This window comes from Halichoerus grypus, chromosome 7 (genome assembly GCF_964656455.1).
Source record: "Halichoerus grypus chromosome 7, mHalGry1.hap1.1, whole genome shotgun sequence".
Taxonomy (NCBI): Eukaryota; Metazoa; Chordata; class Mammalia; order Carnivora; family Phocidae; genus Halichoerus; species Halichoerus grypus.
The window spans coordinates 71302787-71322001 of record NC_135718.1 but is presented as its reverse complement, the minus strand read 5'-3'; the positions used below and the strand labels follow the sequence as shown (position 1 = coordinate 71322001).

The following is a 19215-nucleotide window of genomic DNA, read 5'->3' as shown; positions in this document are numbered from 1 at the left end:
TGCCTACTCTACCAATTTGCTGATGTCAGTCTAGCCCATGCATCTGAAAGCTGAGCTTTTGTAGTCCCTTTATGCCTAGAAGAGAGCACAATGCTTGGAACAAGATAAGAGCTAAATAAATATTGAATACACAGGGCAATCTTGGTGTTAGCCTCACCCATCTAGGCTAACAGTGCATGGGTGAGAGTCTAAAGCTTTCAGTCTGTTGTCTGGGAACTTCAGGGCTCTGGAAGGACCTTTGAGGAATGAAGAATCTGGGGACTGGTATAGACCAAAAACTGCAGGAAACTGAGATCACCAAGTGCCACAAATGTCCAAAGCCACAAAATTGAGTGTAAACATGTTTTGCTATATTATATTTATGATGATTCATTTCAAATGCTTCAGGATGATATGTACATGTGGGAAAATTAGTTAACTCAGTATGTATCAATATCTTAGGACTGTTTAATTATCACTGCAAGTGGTAGAAGTACTTTGACAGAATACTTCAATTTTTATTCCTTGCTTAAAGAAGGCATAATATCGCCAAGCCCAACAGACTACAAAAGGAGTCAGCAAATTACATCCCATGGGCCAAATCTTGTCTGATGTAAGTTTTTGTAAAAAATGTTTAATTGGAATACAGCTACTCTACCATCCGTATATTGTCTTTGGCATCTCTTGTGCTATGACACAGAGTTGAATAGTTGTGACAAAGACCATATAGTCTGCAGAGCCTAAAATTTTACTATCTGTTCCTTTACAGAGAAGTTTGCTAACTGTTGTTCTGCAGCCTGATATTTGAAGGACAGTTTGGCAGGATATAACATCTTTGGTTCACACTTTTCTTCTCTTCAGTTTTTAGAAAATATTTCTCCATTGCTATTTTGTTTTTTATGTCATTATTGAGACATCTAATGCCAATCTGATTTTTTTTTAAGCTTTGTGAGCGGACTCATCTTTGCTGGAGTTCCAGCAATTTTTTCCCCTGAAAGACTAATGGTTTTACTAAATATATTTTGGGATTGACCATTCTGGGTCAATTGTCTCAGGTATATATTTGTTCTTTTCTATGTACAGATCTTCTTTTATTTCTTTTTTTTTTTTTTAAAGATTTTATTTATTTATTTGAGACAGAGAGAATGAGAGAGAGAGAGCACAGGAGAGGGGGGAGGGTCAGAGGGAGAAGCAGGCTCCCTGCCGAGCAGGGAGCCCGATGCGGGACTCGATCCAGGGACTCCAGGATCATGACCTGAGCCGAAGGCAATTGCTTAACCAACTGAGCCACCCAGGCGCCCCAGATCTTCTTTTATTTCTATAAAATTTTCTTGAATTACTAATTTAAATATAATGACCCATTGTTTTATTTTCTCTTCAGGGGACTTCAATTATTTATAAGTTGTAAATGTTGGGTTTTCTTTGTTGCATATATATATATATATATATATATATATATATATAGCTTTTGCCAGATCCTTTTGCCCCTATTTATTGATTTATTTTGTTTTAATCTTGATTTTTATAATTCTTCTGTTTGGTCTCTACATTTTCAAATCTATTCTCTCTAGGTATTTTATAAAGTCTTCATTTCTGAGATGATTTTTTTCTTTATTTCTTGAGCTTGTTTAATTAACTCTTATTTCACATTTTCATATTTTTCTGTCCATTTCTCTCCTGAGTTTTAAATTTCTGATTCAAGGGGTTCTTTCACACCTGCACATGATTGATATTCAATGTTATTTAATTAATGTGGTAGGATAAGGACCAGGGTGGAGGGAGAAGAATTAAAGATACTCAGGGCAGGAGTGGTTCCAACTGTGTAGGCTTCAGATAGTTACTGGAGATTTTGCCAAGACTCAACACTGAATTCAACATGGAGAACTTTGAGCTTTCAGTAGGAGTTTGGCTTAGAGGCCTGGACATAGAGAACTCAGAAGTCAGAGTTTCCATTATGCAGGAATTTTTTGACAGAACCTCAGTGTCTTTACTGGGGAAACAACTAAAATGACTCAGAGAGATCTGAAGGAAGTTTAACAACATCCAGGCCATTCCCAGCACCTGAAGGTTGGGTTGCATTAGTAGCCAAGCAATCCCCCACTTTAGGAAGGATCGTTTTAGATCCAGTCTTTCCTGTGGCAGCTCTGCATTAAGTGTTGTTAGTATCAACTCACACCAATGAGACCCTTTTTCACTATTCACTATAGACATTAACAACTAGCATAACAAGGATTCTCATAGAAAATGGGGAAACTGGACCCTATGGGCGCTAGTTACTGGAAGTCTGGGGGATAAACAGTTCACATTGAATAGGAAGTGTCTTATCTTTGCCCTCTGTGTACCAACATTTTCATGAATCTTAGGATTATAGGGGAAACATTGGCATCATTTTGGATGAAATAGGTAACCTTAATCATTATTTGACAAGATCCTGGGAGAATTCTATGATGTTGATCATGGGATATATAAGATGCCTGAGTATGTTTACCCTGTACTATCCAAGGAGAATTGACATAATTGTTGTAAATTGTGTTTAAGTAGTTTAAAAGTTTATGGAAGAGCCAATTCAATAAACATTTATATTCTGTTGTTTATGTGAGACTCTGATGGGTGCAAAGGGCAACAATATAAGAAACACAGATTTTTTTTTTTTTTTTTTTTTGTCCCTTAAGGGTATTAACACTACAAGGAGAGCGAATTCTTGATTATAATGTATGGTACAAGAAAAAGAAAAAAAGAGAAAGAGAAACTGTGGGTCACAAAGTAGGCATATTAATTGTCATGCAGTGAATGAGGAAGGTTTCACTAAGGAGGAAACATTTGAAGTAGACATGAGAACATGTAAGATCTGGCCTTGCAGAAAGAGGGAGGGAAAGGAAGAATTCCTTGCAGAATTAACAGCGGTACCAAGACAAGAGACAATAGAATATCTTTGAGAACTAGTAAACAGTCCAGTGTGGTTGAAGGGAAGGAGATGTTGGAGGTTGTAGCGACAGGTGAGTTTGGAAGGATTAATTACTGCCAAATTACAGTGGGCCTTGAATCCAGGCTAGGATTACAGGTTTATTTAATGACGCATGGGAAGACACTGAAGATCTTCGTGTAAGACAGTGAAACAACCCCAGATCTACAGGATGTGGAGGACAGATCAGAAGACTCATAACACCCTGGGTGATATGTACTAGGAAATGAAGTACCATAGTAGTGGTGGGGATGGGGTGCAGGGGAGGGCTTACACATGATTTGGAGTCACAACATTACTGATTTGGATATGAATAGCATAGTGATTGCTAGTGTAAGGCTAAGGAAGAAGTTAAAGGTAGTATTAAAAGTTTATGCACTATTGTAAGATCATAGTGATGCCAATTTAACACCAATAGGGTAAGAAGGAGGAATAGTTCTCTGGGTGAGAAAATGGACTGTATAGTTTGGGACAGGTTAACACAGAGGGGTTGCTAGGACACATGGGGAGAAATGTCTGGGAGATGGTTAAAAACTCAGATTTGAAGACTGGCAGAGATTTGGAAGTGATTTCCAAGGATGTGAAAATTAGAGACACAAAACTGGGTGAAAATGGGAGACAAGGTGGCCTTGGATGGAAAAGGATGGGCTGGAATGTTCTTCAAAGGAAATAGTTGCTCAAGGTTGGAAGATGTGCTACAGCGATGGTGGTGAGGAGGATGATGATGATGCCTTCATTTATTGGGTACCTACTTACATCTAGAGACAGTGCTAAGCTTTCATACATATTCTTTTGTTTTGCCTTGATGATCTTCTAAGTTAGACTGTTTTTATTCTTATTTGACAGATGAGAAAACCGAGACTCAGTCATGTCAGGTGACTTGCCCATGGTCACAAAACCTATAAATTATAGAGCTGGGATTTGAATCAATTCCATCTGTCCTGAAATCCCAGGTTATTAACCAAGTATTCTTCTGCTGTAGCTCTGCCCTGAGCCTGGTGAGATTCTAGTTTTAGGAATTTGAAGAGAAAGACTACTAGCCAAGGGAAAGAGAGTAAGGACTAGAGACACAGAGATGGTAAAGTGGCATCAATGTGTGCTGAATTCATCCAGGTGTGAGACTAAATGATACAATTTTTTTTTGTGCTGCAAATTCAATCTTCCTAACAAATGTACTTGTCATTCAGGGCAATGTGGGGATTATGAATGGATCATTGAACCTCCACTGCTGAGTGTTCTGAGCAAGATGGACTGAGTATATTACCTGCCAGTGTATTCAGGTATATAAACAAGTGTCCGACTCTTGCTTTAGGCTCAGGTCATGATCTTATGGTCATGGGATCGAGCCTTGCTCTGCGCTCAATATGGAATCTGCTTCAGATTCTTTCTTTCTCTTCCTCTGCCCCTCCCTGCTCATGCTCTCTCTCTCACATAAATAAATAAAAATCTTAAAATAAAATAAAATAAAAATTAAAAAAAAGAAATATAAACAAGTGGGCATGTCCTATAGTCAGCTGGAGAGGGTGAGAAGTCGGTCAGTAAGGTCCAGCAAGAGCTGTGGGGGTCACGCCTGGGTGTGTGAACACACTCATGACAAGTGCTTGGTAAGGTGCAAACATATACAAATATTAATTCTTGTTGCTGTTGTTTTGGGGGTGGTCGTGGGGATGGTGTTAGTTGCATGCAAAGGGAAGTGCAATCAGTGGAGCAGAAGCAGAAGAGTTGGTGGAGGAAAGGAGTGGGAGTGGAAAGGAAAGAGAAGGAGCCAGGTCCTCGATGGCAGAGAAGTTGACCAGAGAAGTTGGGGAGGGGGAGCCTTGTAATTTTGCTGGAGTGGCAAAAAACCTACCATTAACTTCAGTTAGAAATCAACACCAGAAAGGAACTTTGTGGGCATGATGGCATCTGTAGAAAATGCCCAGCCTTTACAGAGCTTTCATGCTGAATGAATGCTTTCGAAATCCCAGGAGACCTTTCTCTTTGTCAAGCTTCCAGGAAATCCCTAGACAAAATCACTCAGCAGAGAAGCATGTCCTTAGAGCCTTTTTTTCTGTGTGGTCTCCCCACAGACCATAGGGCGGGCGGTCGATGAAGGCAGTCTGCTCTGCCTCTCCCAGCCACATGGCCTTGGGCAAGTCCCTTGATAATTACTTATTAGAGCCATAGAACATTCTGCAGATGGTAAGTTGCTTTCACAGACCTATCCCTGACAACCCTGGGGACCAGAGTTTCATAGCATTTTATGTATTTGGATTGATCGTAGCAGTTGACATTTAAGAAGCAGATGTCCTTCTTACTGTCTGTGCCTTCAAAATCTTTGTATTCATCTTGTGCTCATAAGTCTTGATCAAATTTTTTTTTAAGCTACCTTTCGGCATCTAAAATTCGAATAGCATTTTGCTGTAGGATAAAAGATAGCAGAACACGGGTTATTTGCTAAGTTCTTAGAAACACCAAGCCAAATACTCTGCAACAGATAAAACCTAGAATTTAAGAGAAGTCTAGATGTCTAGAAATCCAAAAGTAACTTGTAAAACTTTTGATGCAATAATGTCCTCAGGTGAGCAGATCTGGGGACGGTTAAATGTCCAAATGTGCTTTGGACTTTAAATAGGTGCTAATGGTAAGATTTGATTTAAAAAAAAAAAAATTAAGCTTTGGATTTCCACAGATGGTCACTGGGCAGTAGCTGCTGGATGAGTCAATATCCAGCCCTAAATGGTATCGTTTATACAAAATTTGTGATTTTTATGCAGTGATTAGTTTTTTGTGGCTGACTTATTTAAACAAAATTTTTTAACAAATGGAAGTAGCCTAATTGCTGGAAAGAGGTACTAATCAAGAGCACATAGTAAATGTAGCAAGTGCACATGGGCATGCACACCCACACCCACACAGGGACCATCTGGTGCAATGCCATTCAGCGGGGCTACCTCCAAGGCACAGATATTTGGGAAATCCTAGATAAAGCTGAACTACCAGCATCCCCATGGGGCTGCCTGCTCTACACGCTCCAGATTATAAAAGAAGGTGTTCCGCAAATTCAATGGGGATGAAATCAGAGAACAGGGAGAGTGAGGGAACACTGAGTAGGTACATCTAGTTGGTATAACTGAGTTTACAGTTCTCATAAATGGAGATGCAAGAGAAGATTGCTCGGGGGATTAAAAAAAACAAACTCTAATCCCTGATAAAGAGGTGTAAATTGAAAAAAGAACACCATAGGGGCGCCTGGGTAGCTCAGTCGTTAAGCATCTGACTTCAGCTCAGGTCATGATCTCGGGATCCTGGGACCGAACCCCGTGTCGGGCTCCCTGCTCAGCAGGGAGTCTGCTTCTCCCTCTGCCCTCCCCCACCCCTACTCATGCTCTCCCTCTCTCAAATAAATAAAAAAATTTAAAAAAAAAGCACCATAGGGATATACCACTAGCTTTTCTTTCTTTATCCCAAATTCCCCACTTCTTGGTGGGCAGAGACCAGCCAGAAGGTCCATCAAACTGACCCATCTCCTGAACTTCTAGCAGAAGTGAGATGAGCTACTTCCAGGACTCTCCTCTCTGGCCTGTCAATGAGCATCGCCCTCTTGAAATTGCATGTTGAAGATGAAGAGCCACACAGAAGGGGTCTGGGTCCCAGAGTCACTGCTCAGAGGAGAGCTCTCTGGCGACCAGGAGTACGTGTTGGACATGAATGAGTTTGGGCTACTCACCAGGCATGTGTCCGATGCCCCCTCTCTCCTCAGGCATACTGCTGCCCCACATTCTGTGGGCATAAACATGGTCCTATAAGACCCTGGGTTAACTGTAGTTTCCCCCTAGCCTCTGATATTCCCCACATTACTAGCATTCAGTAGATTCCTAAGAAATTGAAGAGATTAGGTGGCCAGCACTCTTCTATTTCTAATGAGGAGTAAACATTGGGGATTCCTGGAATTTCAAGTTCCTCTGATTTTTCCCTTATGGCGAAGAACCTCTTCTTTAGGATGCCTTTCTGTGGAGATACAAAGACAAGTCAAAAGTCAAGAAGGTACACTTAGCTTCTTATGTCCTCCTGTCACTCTCAAAGAGAAAGTGCCTGGGAGTTCCCTCCAGCCATCCTCAGGGAGATTCCCCAGCTTCGGGGTTCCTCTCTGGGGCCACTTTCCTCAGGCTCCTGCTATTACTGTTACCGAGGCTCCTAATACAACTGCATTCTTGTAGTATTGCATTGTTGCTGGCTTGCGGCTTTATGGGTATTCCCAAATTTCCCCAGGAAACATGTTCTTTTTTCAATAAGAAAAAGAAAAATTTGCCATTTTTTGTTCTGAGCTAAAAGTCACAACTCATTACATTGTAACTACATGAAATCGCATTTCCTATGATGTTAGGAACTCATTTTTTGATAATCTAGAGAAGATGGACCTTGGCTGATGTTTATCAGTATTTTAACTCAAGAAAAGGGTTTTTTTGGGGCGCCTGGCTGGTTCAGTCTGTGCAGCATTCGACTCTTGATCTCAGGGTCATATGTTTGAGATTCACATTGGGTACAGAGATTACTTTAAAAAAAAGAGGAGGGAAGGGTTTTCTCGAGAATTTGATAATGTTGAATACACGAAAAAATAGGTAAGGGAAAATATGATTGTTCAAAATTTCTTTAAAAATATGTTTTAAGCACTGTGAAGAACATCCTCTTTATATATCATTGACGCATTTCTTATAAATCATTCTCATTCATTCTTTAAAGCAGTTTGACCGAGGAGTCCTGCTGGGCCGTCACAAGCCCGGCTGCATGGGAAGGATCTGTGGGAGTGTGAGTTGGAAGGATCCGTTTGGAAACGGGCAGCAATCACCCAACTCCACACTGGGAGGAGCCTGGGGCCACAGCAGGGAGCCTGGGGACAGCTGGTCGGCGTGGTCCTCCAGGGTCTGGCATGCCTTGTTCCAGAACCAAAGTCCTGGGAGATTGCAGCCTGCCAGCCAAGAGCAGTTCAACCCGACTTCCCTCTCCTGGACTGTGGTGGGTCCGAGATGAAGCATCTGTTCCCTTCAGATTCGGAAACAATGGAACATGCTGTTTCAAATAGGGATCACATGCTGGGCAGCCAAAAACAAGCCAACGACCCAGGAAATGTCCTCTCTGTTTGTAAGATTTTGGCAAAGGAATTTTAACTCATTTTGTGTGGGGCAACCATTTATCGGTCTATCATCTAGCTATATCTATCTATCTATCTATCTATCTATCCATCCATCCATCCACCTATCCATCCATCATCTACCTATCATCTATTTTTGACCATTTATTTTTAAAACCACTTTATTGAGATATAATCCACACACCATGAAATTCCCCATTTAAAGTGTACAATTCATTGAATTTTAAAATATTTGCAGAGCTGTGCAACCACCACCACGTTCCAATGTTAGAACAAATCATTTATTTTCAAAATTGAATATGCAGAACTCCCTATTATGCATCCTTGGCTAGATTTGGCAACACACCTGTTCTCCAGGGTGGGAGGTCTCTGGCAACAATTTCTTCTCTCCTGATTCTCTTTATCCTGAGCATCTGCATAGCAGATGTGAGCAGGTATGAGCTCCTAGAGACGGCTCTGACTGGTTGTAGCAAAAGGCAGCTGGTCACTTCATGCCCTCTGGCTCCACATGACCATATTCTGACAGAGAAGGTAGGACTGGAGGCTCTGAGATTCTCTGGCACCTCGATCAGCAGCAGAGGCCCCTTATCCTCTTTGTACCTTCTGTCTTCCCTCTTAAACTCCTCAAAAGGAGCGAAAATAGACGAATCCTTTCATTGCTATCCAGACTAGCCTCTAGAGGGCAGATGATTCCCTGGGCAGAGCCGGGATGGAGGCTGTTTCCCAGTCACCCCATGGTTCCACTGGGAGGGACTCTTTTCTGGGATCTTCTTTTCATAGATCCCTTCCGGGTTGGCCACAGCTCATCCCAGTTCTTGAAACCTGCTTGGGGTGGGGATGGGAGGTTGTGGTTTCTATCCTTTCTGGAAAGAAACCTCTCAAATCTCCCCTACCTTACTCCAGAAAGGAGCATTAACCATTCCTGAGAGTTTTAACCTTTTTATTCCACATACCTTACCCTCCAAGGTTTTTTTTTTTTAATGAAAAAATACACATAAAATTTACCATGTAAACATTTGTAAGTGTACAGTTCAGGGGCATTAAGTACACTCACATTGTTGGGCAACCATCGCCACCATCCACCTTCCAGAACATCTTTATTTTACAAAATTGAAACTCTGTCCCCACTGAACGAGAACTCTTCACTTCCAACACCTAGTAACCAATGTTCTATTTTCTGTCTCTATGAATTTGACAATTCTGGGTACCTCATATAAGGGGAATCCTATATTTATCCTTTTGTGACTTACTTCATTCAGCATTATGTCTTCGAGATTCATCCATGTGGTAGCAGGGGTCAGAATTCCCTTCTTTTTTTTTTTTAAGGCTGTTTGTACATTTTGTTGTGTACATTTTGTTTATCTATTCAGCCGTTGATGGATGCCTGGGTGGCTTCCACCCCTTGGCTGCCGTGCATAAGCCTGCTCTGATCAGTGTACAAAAATCCCTTTGAGCCAGCCCCTGCTTCCAATGCTTTTGAGTCTTCATGGTCTTTTATGCCAAATGGGAGAATGAGGTAAATCTACTCTAGGGCTGGGTTTCCCAACATTTTCATGTTATGGCTTCATAGGAAATGTTTGTTTGGCCCTCCGAGGTAACTGGAGGGGACTGGAGCCCAGACAGAATCACAGCGGTGACTCATCCCGGCTCCACTAAGGGGGCTAAGGGGATCCCCCTCATAGCACACACTGGACACATCAGGCAGGGAGCTCTCTGCTTTGGACAGCTCAGCTCCCGGGGTCTGACCCCATGTAGCAAGCAAACACCCCATGGTGTGTAATCGCTCTAGGTGTGGTGGGAAGGATGAGGTGTCCTCACCATCTCCTCTCTGCTCATGCCCCCTCCCCCCTTAGAGCACCTGCTGTTCGCAGCTGCAGAATGAGAGACATTGGACCTCACAGCCCCTGGCTGAAGCTGCCTGGAACCGAAATGTGTGTGCTACTGAAGCCGGGACACCAAACCCCCTCCAGAGCTAGAACTAGGTGAGGACACGCAGGCAGAAGGGAGGCTTGGGAGGGGAGCTGGAAGACCACGTCCACATGGGGACTGCGGCTGCCGCCTGGAGGCAGCTAGGAGGGGCCCGTGCAAGCTGCTCCGAGGAACCAGTCAGTGCAGAAAAATGAGAAAGAGCAGCGACACCCAGAGCTGAGTGGGGGGCAGGCACCTGGAGGGAAAAGAGAGGGGGACAAAGGAGAGGAGAAGGGGAGGGAGACTCTGCCTCAATACTTTTTTACGAGGCCCCGCTGACTGTTTTGCATTTTGCTTTGGTGACGGTCAACTCTGTTGTTACAATAAGAATTTTCTTCTGCTGAGGTGGTTGGGTGGGTTTCCCATGCCGCGATGGTGCAGGAGGGCGGGACCTACTAGGAGCAAAGGGTAAGGTGAGGAAGGAAGGGGCACAGTGGGGAAGCAACAAAGTGGCCACCAACACAGCGTGGGATGCTTCTTTTTTAAATAGTTTATTAATCTGTTTGGCCAAACAGGTAATGGAAACTGAGAATAATAATTTGCTAAAAAGTTCAGGTCATGAATGCCCCTTTCCCCTATGACACAAAAGACTCCATGGTCACAGAATGCACCATTGGGTTATGACAACATTTCAAAATAAGGTTTCCATTTCGTATGTAACAATGTAAACTTCAAAAATAGTAAACTCTAACCCCCGTGTCCCTCTTGACAGATCTATCACAGATAGAATTTTCTGGCAGACCTAAATTGTGTAAGTAAACAGCCTGGTGCTTTAAAAGTTTCATAAAAAGGTTTACAGATTCAGTAGAGAATTTTTCCATCTTGGTCATGGAGTAAAAGGAACCAGAAATTCACCTCCTGCCTGGTCTACCATATATGTGCATTGCACACTGCTACCCATGTTCCCTTACACCGGTCATCAGCTTGTCGTTTTTGTACACGTACACACACATAGTTTTGTTTCTAAAGATTTGTACATCTAAATTATAAGACGGCGCCAGTGACTTACAATGTCACCTCGCTTCACGTAGGTAAGGACAAAAATTCTGTAGAAGGCACTGTAATTTCTCTTGCACAATCTTACACACTCACGTGAGAGCAGGCCGGCTGGGGCTCGGACTCCTCCTTCCCTTTCTGTAACCTGGCTCGGGCCTGTTGGCCTCCACCTGACCCCCCCAGCTTAGCCGCAGTCGGTGGGTTCCGAAGTCCATTTTTTGCTTTTCTGCTTCCCCTCTTCGCATCCAACCCTCCCTCCCTCCATCCACCCAAAGTAACTTACAGTTATCTTTTGGTTCATTGAAATCCCTTAAAATTAAGAGTACAGCTCTGGTATAAAACTAAATATGACCTACCATAGCTGAAAAATAATCACAGTGTGCAATGTAATTTGCAGTTGCTAAGATTCAAAACACTTGCCCTGCCTCTTGTCATCCCGAACCATCTACTCAAGGATCATTTTAACCGGCTTTACATTCATTTCAAAAGGGCCCAGAGGCTCTTCTTTTCTCTTTCATTTGGAATTGGTACCCTTAGGTGAAAGGTCTGATGTGGAAAAAGTGCAAGCAAATTGGACATGCCAATAAATACCGTATAACTTACCGCAGATTACCGGAACTGTACAGGTATGTACACACCTTACCAAACTGAGGGTCCCCTGTTAGGAACAGACCTCCAAGTCCCTAACACGAGCGTGAGCGTTCGCCGCAGAGTTCTGGAGGGCCGAGGTCAGCGCGCGAAGGAGGGGCGGGCTCTTCTGTTCTTGCTCTGAGGTCCCGAGCCCAGGTCTGCACCGCCCTCCGCTGTCTCCTCCTTCTTCCTGACTTTGAGGCGGGTGAGCAGCTTGATCAACCAGACGTCCCACTCCTCCGGCAAGAGCAGGAGGAGGAAGCCCAAGCCGATGATGATGATGGCGATGACCCGGACCCCGTTGAAGACTATCTTACTGGTGTAGTGATCAACCACTGCGCAAGACAGAGAGAAGCCGGGTTACTCAAACGAGGAGCCAGGCCCCGGGTGCAGGGCGGGGCCCGGGGCGTCCCCTTGTGCGGGTGGCGCGAAGCAAGGGTCTTCCTTGACCGCAGAATCCTCCTCCGTGTGGCTTTGTTTCTGGCGGACAGGGGCTGCCTCTTAATTTTGTAACACCTCTCTGGTGTGAAGCCTGGCGCTTTTATTTCACTTCCCCAAACTAACCTGACAACTTAGTTCAGACATTGATTTAAGCGAGAGACAAAACCAATGGGGAGTTGGAGATACACACACACACACACACACACACACACACACACACACACATCACCCCAAAGTTTAATTTTGGCCACCCCTGGGTGGCAGGACACTGAAAATGTTATTGCTTTCTTTATATTTTTGGTACTTTTCATGTCTTCTATGACATGAAAAAAAAATGACATTTTATAATTTAAAAGCATTATTTCCTAATATATGCGTATATATGGTTTGAAGACCAAACTCAAACTGGTTTTAGAAGATAATAAATATAAATTCTTATTCTGCCCCAGGGCATCATTAGCAGGAGGCTCTAAACACCTGGGTCATCACTAACTATTAATGTTTTTTAAAGGTCTACGGGGCACATGGCTCATACCTGACTCACATCAGGTGAGGGAACAAAATGAGAAGTAGGATCAATGTCCATAAATAAAAACCCATATCACCATCCTCTTCATAGCTAAATGGTCAAAAACGTTGGGGATATTAAGGTTTTTCTTTTTTTTTTTTGTTTTATTTCCCTGTTTTCTTAATTCAGCCAGACAAAGCAGATTTGGAGCCCGCCCTCTGCACGAGAGACACCATATATACATTTCTTTTATATCATTTGGTGAAAGAGGGTTTGCCGAGTTAGCCTTTGAAAACAGCCTCACTGGCCGGCTGTCCGCCAGCTCGCCATGCGTGGGCCCCCTCCGGCTGCCCAGGATGTAGCCTGGCTCCATCCTTCTCCCCTCCCGGTCCTCCACCTCTCCTGCCTCCCCGCCTCCCCCTCCTCCCTGACTCTCACCTTGTCTACAGGGTGGGCAGAGAAAGAGAAAGGGATGAATGTTAAACCTGAAAAAAAATTTTTGTTAGTAGCCCTTTTGTGGAATTAAAGTGCCTCTTTTAAATAAGTCAGGCAGAGAAAGATAAATATCATCTAATTTCACTCATATGTGGAATTTAAGAAACAAAACAGATGAACACAGAGGAAGGGAAGGAAAAATAAGAGAAAAACAGAGAGGGAGACAAACCATAAGAGACTCTCAACTCTAGGGAACAAACTGAGGGTGGCTGGAGGGGAGGTCAGTGGGGGATGGGGTAATTGGGTGATGGGCATTAAGGAGGGCACGTGATGTGATGAGCACTGGGTGTTATATGCGACTGGTGAATCACTAAATTCTACCCCTGAAACTAATAATACACTATATGTTAACTAACTTGAATTTAAATAAAACTAAAAAAAAAAAAAGAAATAAGAAATAAAAAAAGAATATCCTTAGAGATATAAAAAGACAAAGTGCCTCTTTTATCTCACTGTAATCCAGAAATACTTGAATTTTGAATAATGACAGAACATTCGGTACATTCAGCACACAGGGATAGTCAGTTAGCAGGGCACATGAGCAGTGATAAACATCAGGGCGTGTGGGAAAGCCACCCAAGGACTCTGGTCTGATACATCCGGTAATGGCGGGCCCCTCTGCTCTCCTCCAGTTGCGAATTGAATGTGATTCCTTCCTTTGACACACGATTAAACCTCTTATGTTGCAGGCGAATAATAAGAAGGGAATCTGGTTAATCTCTCAAACACCTGGCTGCATGAGACGGGCAAAGTGAGCCTCCACCTAGTAGCTACCTGCCAGATGCCTTCTCACAATAGGATCACTGCAACTATGAAGACGCAGTGAGGTGGAGGGGGTAAGTTGATAAGTTATTTTTCCGAAGGCGGCAGCATCGGGAGCCTGACAGGTTGGACCACTTCTTACCAGCTCTCCAGGAGCTCTGGAACTTTCAGCATTTTGAAGTGTTGAGGGGAGACAAGCTAAGGCCCAGAGAGCTGATGAGCCGGGACCACCATCCTCGAGGTGGGCAGGGCTGGTGCTGGCCTGAGCGCAGTGCCTGGATGCCCCGGCCAGGCCTTCCACACACTGCCCCGAGGTATCCCGAGAAGAGTCTGGGGCCAGGGTGAGTCATGTGAGGCACATGTGGGACAGGAGGGGTGAAGAACCAAATCACAGGAAAAGGCTTAGGAAATTGAGAGCTGTTTTGCCTATTGATGCCACATTGAACAGGATAAGGGCTTGCCATTCCCTGGGGGTGAATCCTCTAATGGCCTTGTGGGTAGGAGGCTTCTGGACTTGGCTTTGGGGGAGGGGGCTGTGCCAGGGCCAAGGGGGTGAGTGTGATGGAGAGAACTGATTTACAAACCCTTCTCTGGCTAAGAACAGGTTAGATGGGGCTGTCAGGTGTGAGGAGAGGGCTCCAGGAAGAAAGTCCAAAATGGACCCCAGAATGAGCCAGGAAGAGGAAGGAGGTGAGGGGCTGTCAACAACAAGTTTTTGAAGGAGCTGCCAAGAGACTGCACTGGGGAATCCCCAAGCAGAAGGCAAAGCAAAGTCCCGAGTAACTGGCCAAAGGGCTCTTGTTCCTTCTGGGAGGTGGAGAATAAATAATGTTTGTGCTTCCCCAGTTTCCACCTGTCACACCCTGAGCACACTTTCTCCCCCAGAAAGACTTACAAAACTGAATCTTTTTCCTGCTACAGAATTTTCCATACTTATTACTAAGATTAATGAGATTCATCTCTGGTTCCCACAGCAGTTAGAACTGAGATGGCTTGAGATTATCATATCTTGGTGTGTTAGTGAAAATCGATGCATTCTGGAGAAACACCGTGTATGTAACACACGCCGACATTCTACCGAGGTGCTTTCTTTCTACCCAGAAGGGCAAACGTGCTTTCCATAGCAGATACAGCAAGACTGCATGTGAATGTGTGTGTTCGGGAGTGTGAGTGTGTGTGAGTGTGAGTGTGTGTTTACAAGCAGAGAGAGGAAGCCATATAGGCTTACCTGCATTCACAGGTACACTGAGGACGATTCCAACAGACATCAGAGTGGGATATGTAACGGCGATTCCAAAATTTAATACAATATTGAATGCTGAAATAAAGAACAGAAGAAGGGTATTATTGGTTACTGGCCCTGGCCTTGGTATCCTCCCTGGTCTGTCCCACGCCAGCTTCTCCGGTGAGGCTGGAGTCACGGGAGTTACCACTCAGTGAGCGAGGGTGGGGATTAGGGACAAATATCCTGATTAATCAGCTTTCCTCCCTTCCCCGAGCTTTGAAGAAGAGCAAAGAAATTCAGAAAAGGTCATCAGTGAGAAGGCCCTGGAAAAAAGGACTGGGACCATCCGACTCATCCTACTAACTTTGCTTTTCTTTGTTGCCGACAGTGATTCTGGGATGAGGACGGCCAGGTGCTTTGGGTTATGCATTTTGAGATGGAAACTGGGTGAGGCCCGTCCTTGGCTACTTTCCTGCCTAGGACCAGCCTTCTCCCAAGTAATGGTGGTGATGATATTCATTGTAATGATAACTGAGACAACGTGTTGGACACTGACTCACATCAGACAATGTTCTAAGAACTCTGCGTGCATTAACTGGCCAGCTCCCTCCCGGGCCTGTGAGGAATGTTCTGTTATCAGGAGGTCACACACAGCACTATTTGGAGTGGCGGTGACCGTGACTACTACGGCCATGCTGGTGGTTCTGGAATTAGAATCCAGTGTCGTCATTACAAAGGCTTCACTTGGAGAGACACCAGGGTCTTGAAAAGCACTGGGAACTTAAGGATAACCATAGAAGGCTTCTCTTCTTTCGGGCATGGGTTTCTAGATGCCCCTGGAGCTGCCCAGGTCCTGCTCATCAGTCGTTGCTTCTGACAGGGGTATTCTGACGGGGGGGGGGGGGGGCGGGTCGCCACTTACTCAATAAGAGGACTGAAAATCCACAAAGGTTTCCCCATGGAATGTCATCGAAAGAGCTCCAGTATTCCACTTTGGTAAAGTAGAGGATGACGGGAATACAGGTGATGAAGAGGATGTTAAACACACCCAAAATGGACAAAAATAAGGCGGCTTCTCCGAACTTAGCACTGCCCAGGAGGAGCTTGAACAGAACCTGCCGGAGAAAGCAGAGGAGGGTGGGTGAAGGCTTGCCTCAGCCGCCATCTTGCCTCAGGGGCAGTGGGTGCACCTGACGGAGGCTGGGCCGGAGGGCAGGACGGCAGTCAGGTGACAGGCAAATCCAGGTGACAGGCAAATCCGACCTCACTAGGCCTTCAGGGAAAGGGGGCTGGGGTCTGCCCTAGGCACGCTTGTACGAATACCCAAATCTCAGCAGCGCCACAATGGAGAGTTACGGATCTCAGGCGTCATGGAGGGCATCTCCGGGAGTCATGGCTTTTCATGCTAGGCTTGATTTGTCTGTGTTGTACTCGTGACACCACGCCCCAGCTTCAGAGCGTCCGAAGATGGGGAAGCCACAGAAATTAGAAATAGCTGCCACGGGGACACATTCCTCTTGGGGACCTCTGCCTTTCTACAACACAGCCTGCCCCCAGGACAAAGAGCTTTGGCTGCGAAGGCATTTTCTATAAATCGAAGGTAGAGGGATTCTAACACTCAGAGCTCATCTCTGCTCCATCCCACCCGCCCTCTTCCAGAAACAGCGTGGGGTTTAGTGGTATGTTCCCCACTTTGATTTCTTGCACCTGTCCTTGTTTGTACATATTTGAGGGGTGTGAGGCACAGGAGGAGAGGGACAGACGTGCCTGGAATGGCCGGGAAGCCGGGATGACAGAGGCAGCCGCCCCCGTGTTCCAGTGAACTATCCACAACCAGTGAACGGATCTGAGTCCAGCTTGAGTCTCTGCATTGTTGTGCCTCCTACTTTGCCTGCCTCCTCCTTTTTCAGCCTCTTCACAAATCTTTCAGGTATTTCTGGGCATTTGTGCAGGAAGCATGAGAAGAGAAATAAATTGCTTTCAGCCTTCCACCCACCGGCCCCTCTGGATAAAGATCAGGCAGTGGAGGAGATAGGAAAGGGGAGTCGAAATCAGAAATTTGTGTTCATTGTGGATTGCATTTCCATATGCGCTCTGCTTCCCATTAGCACGCAGCTAACTGAGTCCAGCAGAGTTGGCCTGGTCCCATTTTCTGCATTTGAATAGTGGCTTTGAAGTCTCAGAGTGGTGCGGGGCTATCACATCCTCTTGGGGAGATGCGTCCCAGGGCAGGTAGATGGTGTGTGTGCCTCTCCCTGTGGGCAGTGAGTGTGGGGAGCTGATGAAGGACGGGAAGGTACAGTCATTTCTCATTCCAAAACCACAAAATGTGTTACACACAGAGCTGGAAAAAAAAAAGTGCCTTTTCTTCTAACTCTCTACTGTACTTTAATTTTCCTCTGTCCTACTGCCTGGATCCAGGAAGGGCCATAAGTCTCAAAGCTAAAACCTCATTCCTCATTGAATCCTCCGGGTCAGGTTCCCAACTTGGAGGCCAGAGAAAATCTGCAGTCTTCACTATGGAAGAGAGGAAGCAAGGGAAGGAGGAAGGAGAGCAGCCAGGAGCCATGAGGGGGTGGGGGAGCAAAGGGTGGGGAGCACACATGGCTTCATCCAGCCCTGCAGCTGGGACATGCTTTCTAGGGCTTCCCCACATTTTGTCAAAAATATGTCATAATCCCCGTATCACAGGAGTTGGGTTTTTATTTATTGCTATGGGCAATGCTTAAAATGCATATGGATTCACGCTGAGTACCAGTAGCTGCAAAAAACTATGCAATGAAAGATCTCAATGACAAGGTTGCACCAGATATTTAAATCTTCATGTCAAACTTGGTGGGAAGTCATCTCCCCAAACGCTGAGCCAGGCCCCCAGGGGCCCCGGTCCTTCTCCAGTCCTTGCCAACCAATGAAGTCATCTGACTGAGGCTGGGCCCATCCACTGTTCCACCTATTTTATGCCCAATGTTGCAAAGAGATGGCCCTGGATGGAAAGGTCTAGAGAGCCAAAGCCAAGAGCGGGTGCATGCCTCCCTCATCCCTGCAAGTCTATCTGCACACTGAAAACAGCTGCTCGTCTTAAAGCACAGGTACCATCAAAGATGCCCCAAAGGTAACGGGCCAACCACACTGAGGCCTGCTCTTCTCTCAGAGAGCTTGCTCCCCGCATGCTTACCTTGTAGAGGGCAGACATGGACGCAGAGCCCACCACCAGCGCTATGCCGATGACAGAGTGGCTGTGGAAGCCATCGGCATAGGTCATCATCACGATCCCAGCAATGGCGAGAATGGCGGCCACAATCTGCACAGAAGGGAGAAACCAGTGGTGAGGGTGGTGGTGGGGAGTCTGACGGGCCGCCGAAGGGCCAACGAGGCAGAAACGCTCATGAGCGTTCTCATGTGAGGGAAGAGTGGTGTCTCCTTCCCAGTTCTCTGGAGAACAAACAAAATTCCTGTTCTTGCTTAGGAAAGCTTAGCGTGATTGAACCCCCTGGAAGAGTTGGCGGCAAGGAGATGTGCCGTGGCTCAGCATCATGTGGTGGCCTATCCCTGTGGTGCTTGGAGACCGCACAGGAGGCGGTCATAATGCCAACAGCAGGGGATCTGGCCCTGACAAGGTCTGGTAGACTGCCCCTGGAAATGACCCCAGTTCCCACCCAACCTTCTGAAAGCACCTCATGTCATCTTGCTCTTAGGTACGTAGTATCTCAACAGAGAGGGCATAGATGTTGGCCCCATTTAACACGCCAGCGGTAGGGTCTTCTGAAAGAGTGAGTGTCATGTGCCAAAGGGCCCCAGTGTCCTACCCCTGGGGGCACCATGCCTTTCCTTAGCTGCGGAGGGGGCTTCCCTCCATGGCCCCCCTCAATCCTGGGATTGTTCGGACCCAGACTTCTCACGTTGAATGGACGCCCCAGGGAGATGTACACACTTCTGCTGCCACACAAAGTAAAATTGTCCGATTACACAGGGCACTAACTACTTGGGATAACATTTCACAAAGGAGAAATTCATCAGCGCAGAGAATAAGATGGTTCTAGCCCAAGGTGGTCACGGAGCTACCTACGTGTCGCTGGTGCGAAGTGGGGCCGGGGGTGCTGTAGGCAGAACACATGTTT

General features: G+C 45.5%; 1 protein-coding gene across 2 annotated transcripts in view; it reads right to left on the bottom strand.

The window, feature by feature from the left end:
- Nucleotides 1–10515: 10515 nt before the first annotated feature.
- SLC35F3 (solute carrier family 35 member F3) overlaps nt 10516–19215 on the bottom strand; it is a 375837-nt gene continuing 367137 nt past the window's right edge. For both annotated transcript variants that reach the window (XM_036108660.2, XM_036108661.2), the window contains 4 exons: nt 18273–18398; nt 16020–16212; nt 15101–15190; nt 10516–12001 (listed from right to left, as the gene is read on the bottom strand). In XM_036108660.2, the coding sequence (XP_035964553.1) occupies nt 11766–12001; nt 15101–15190; nt 16020–16212; nt 18273–18398 (645 nt within the window). In that variant the 3' untranslated portion in view covers nt 10516–11765. The remainder of the gene's footprint in view (nt 12002–15100; nt 15191–16019; nt 16213–18272; nt 18399–19215) is intronic.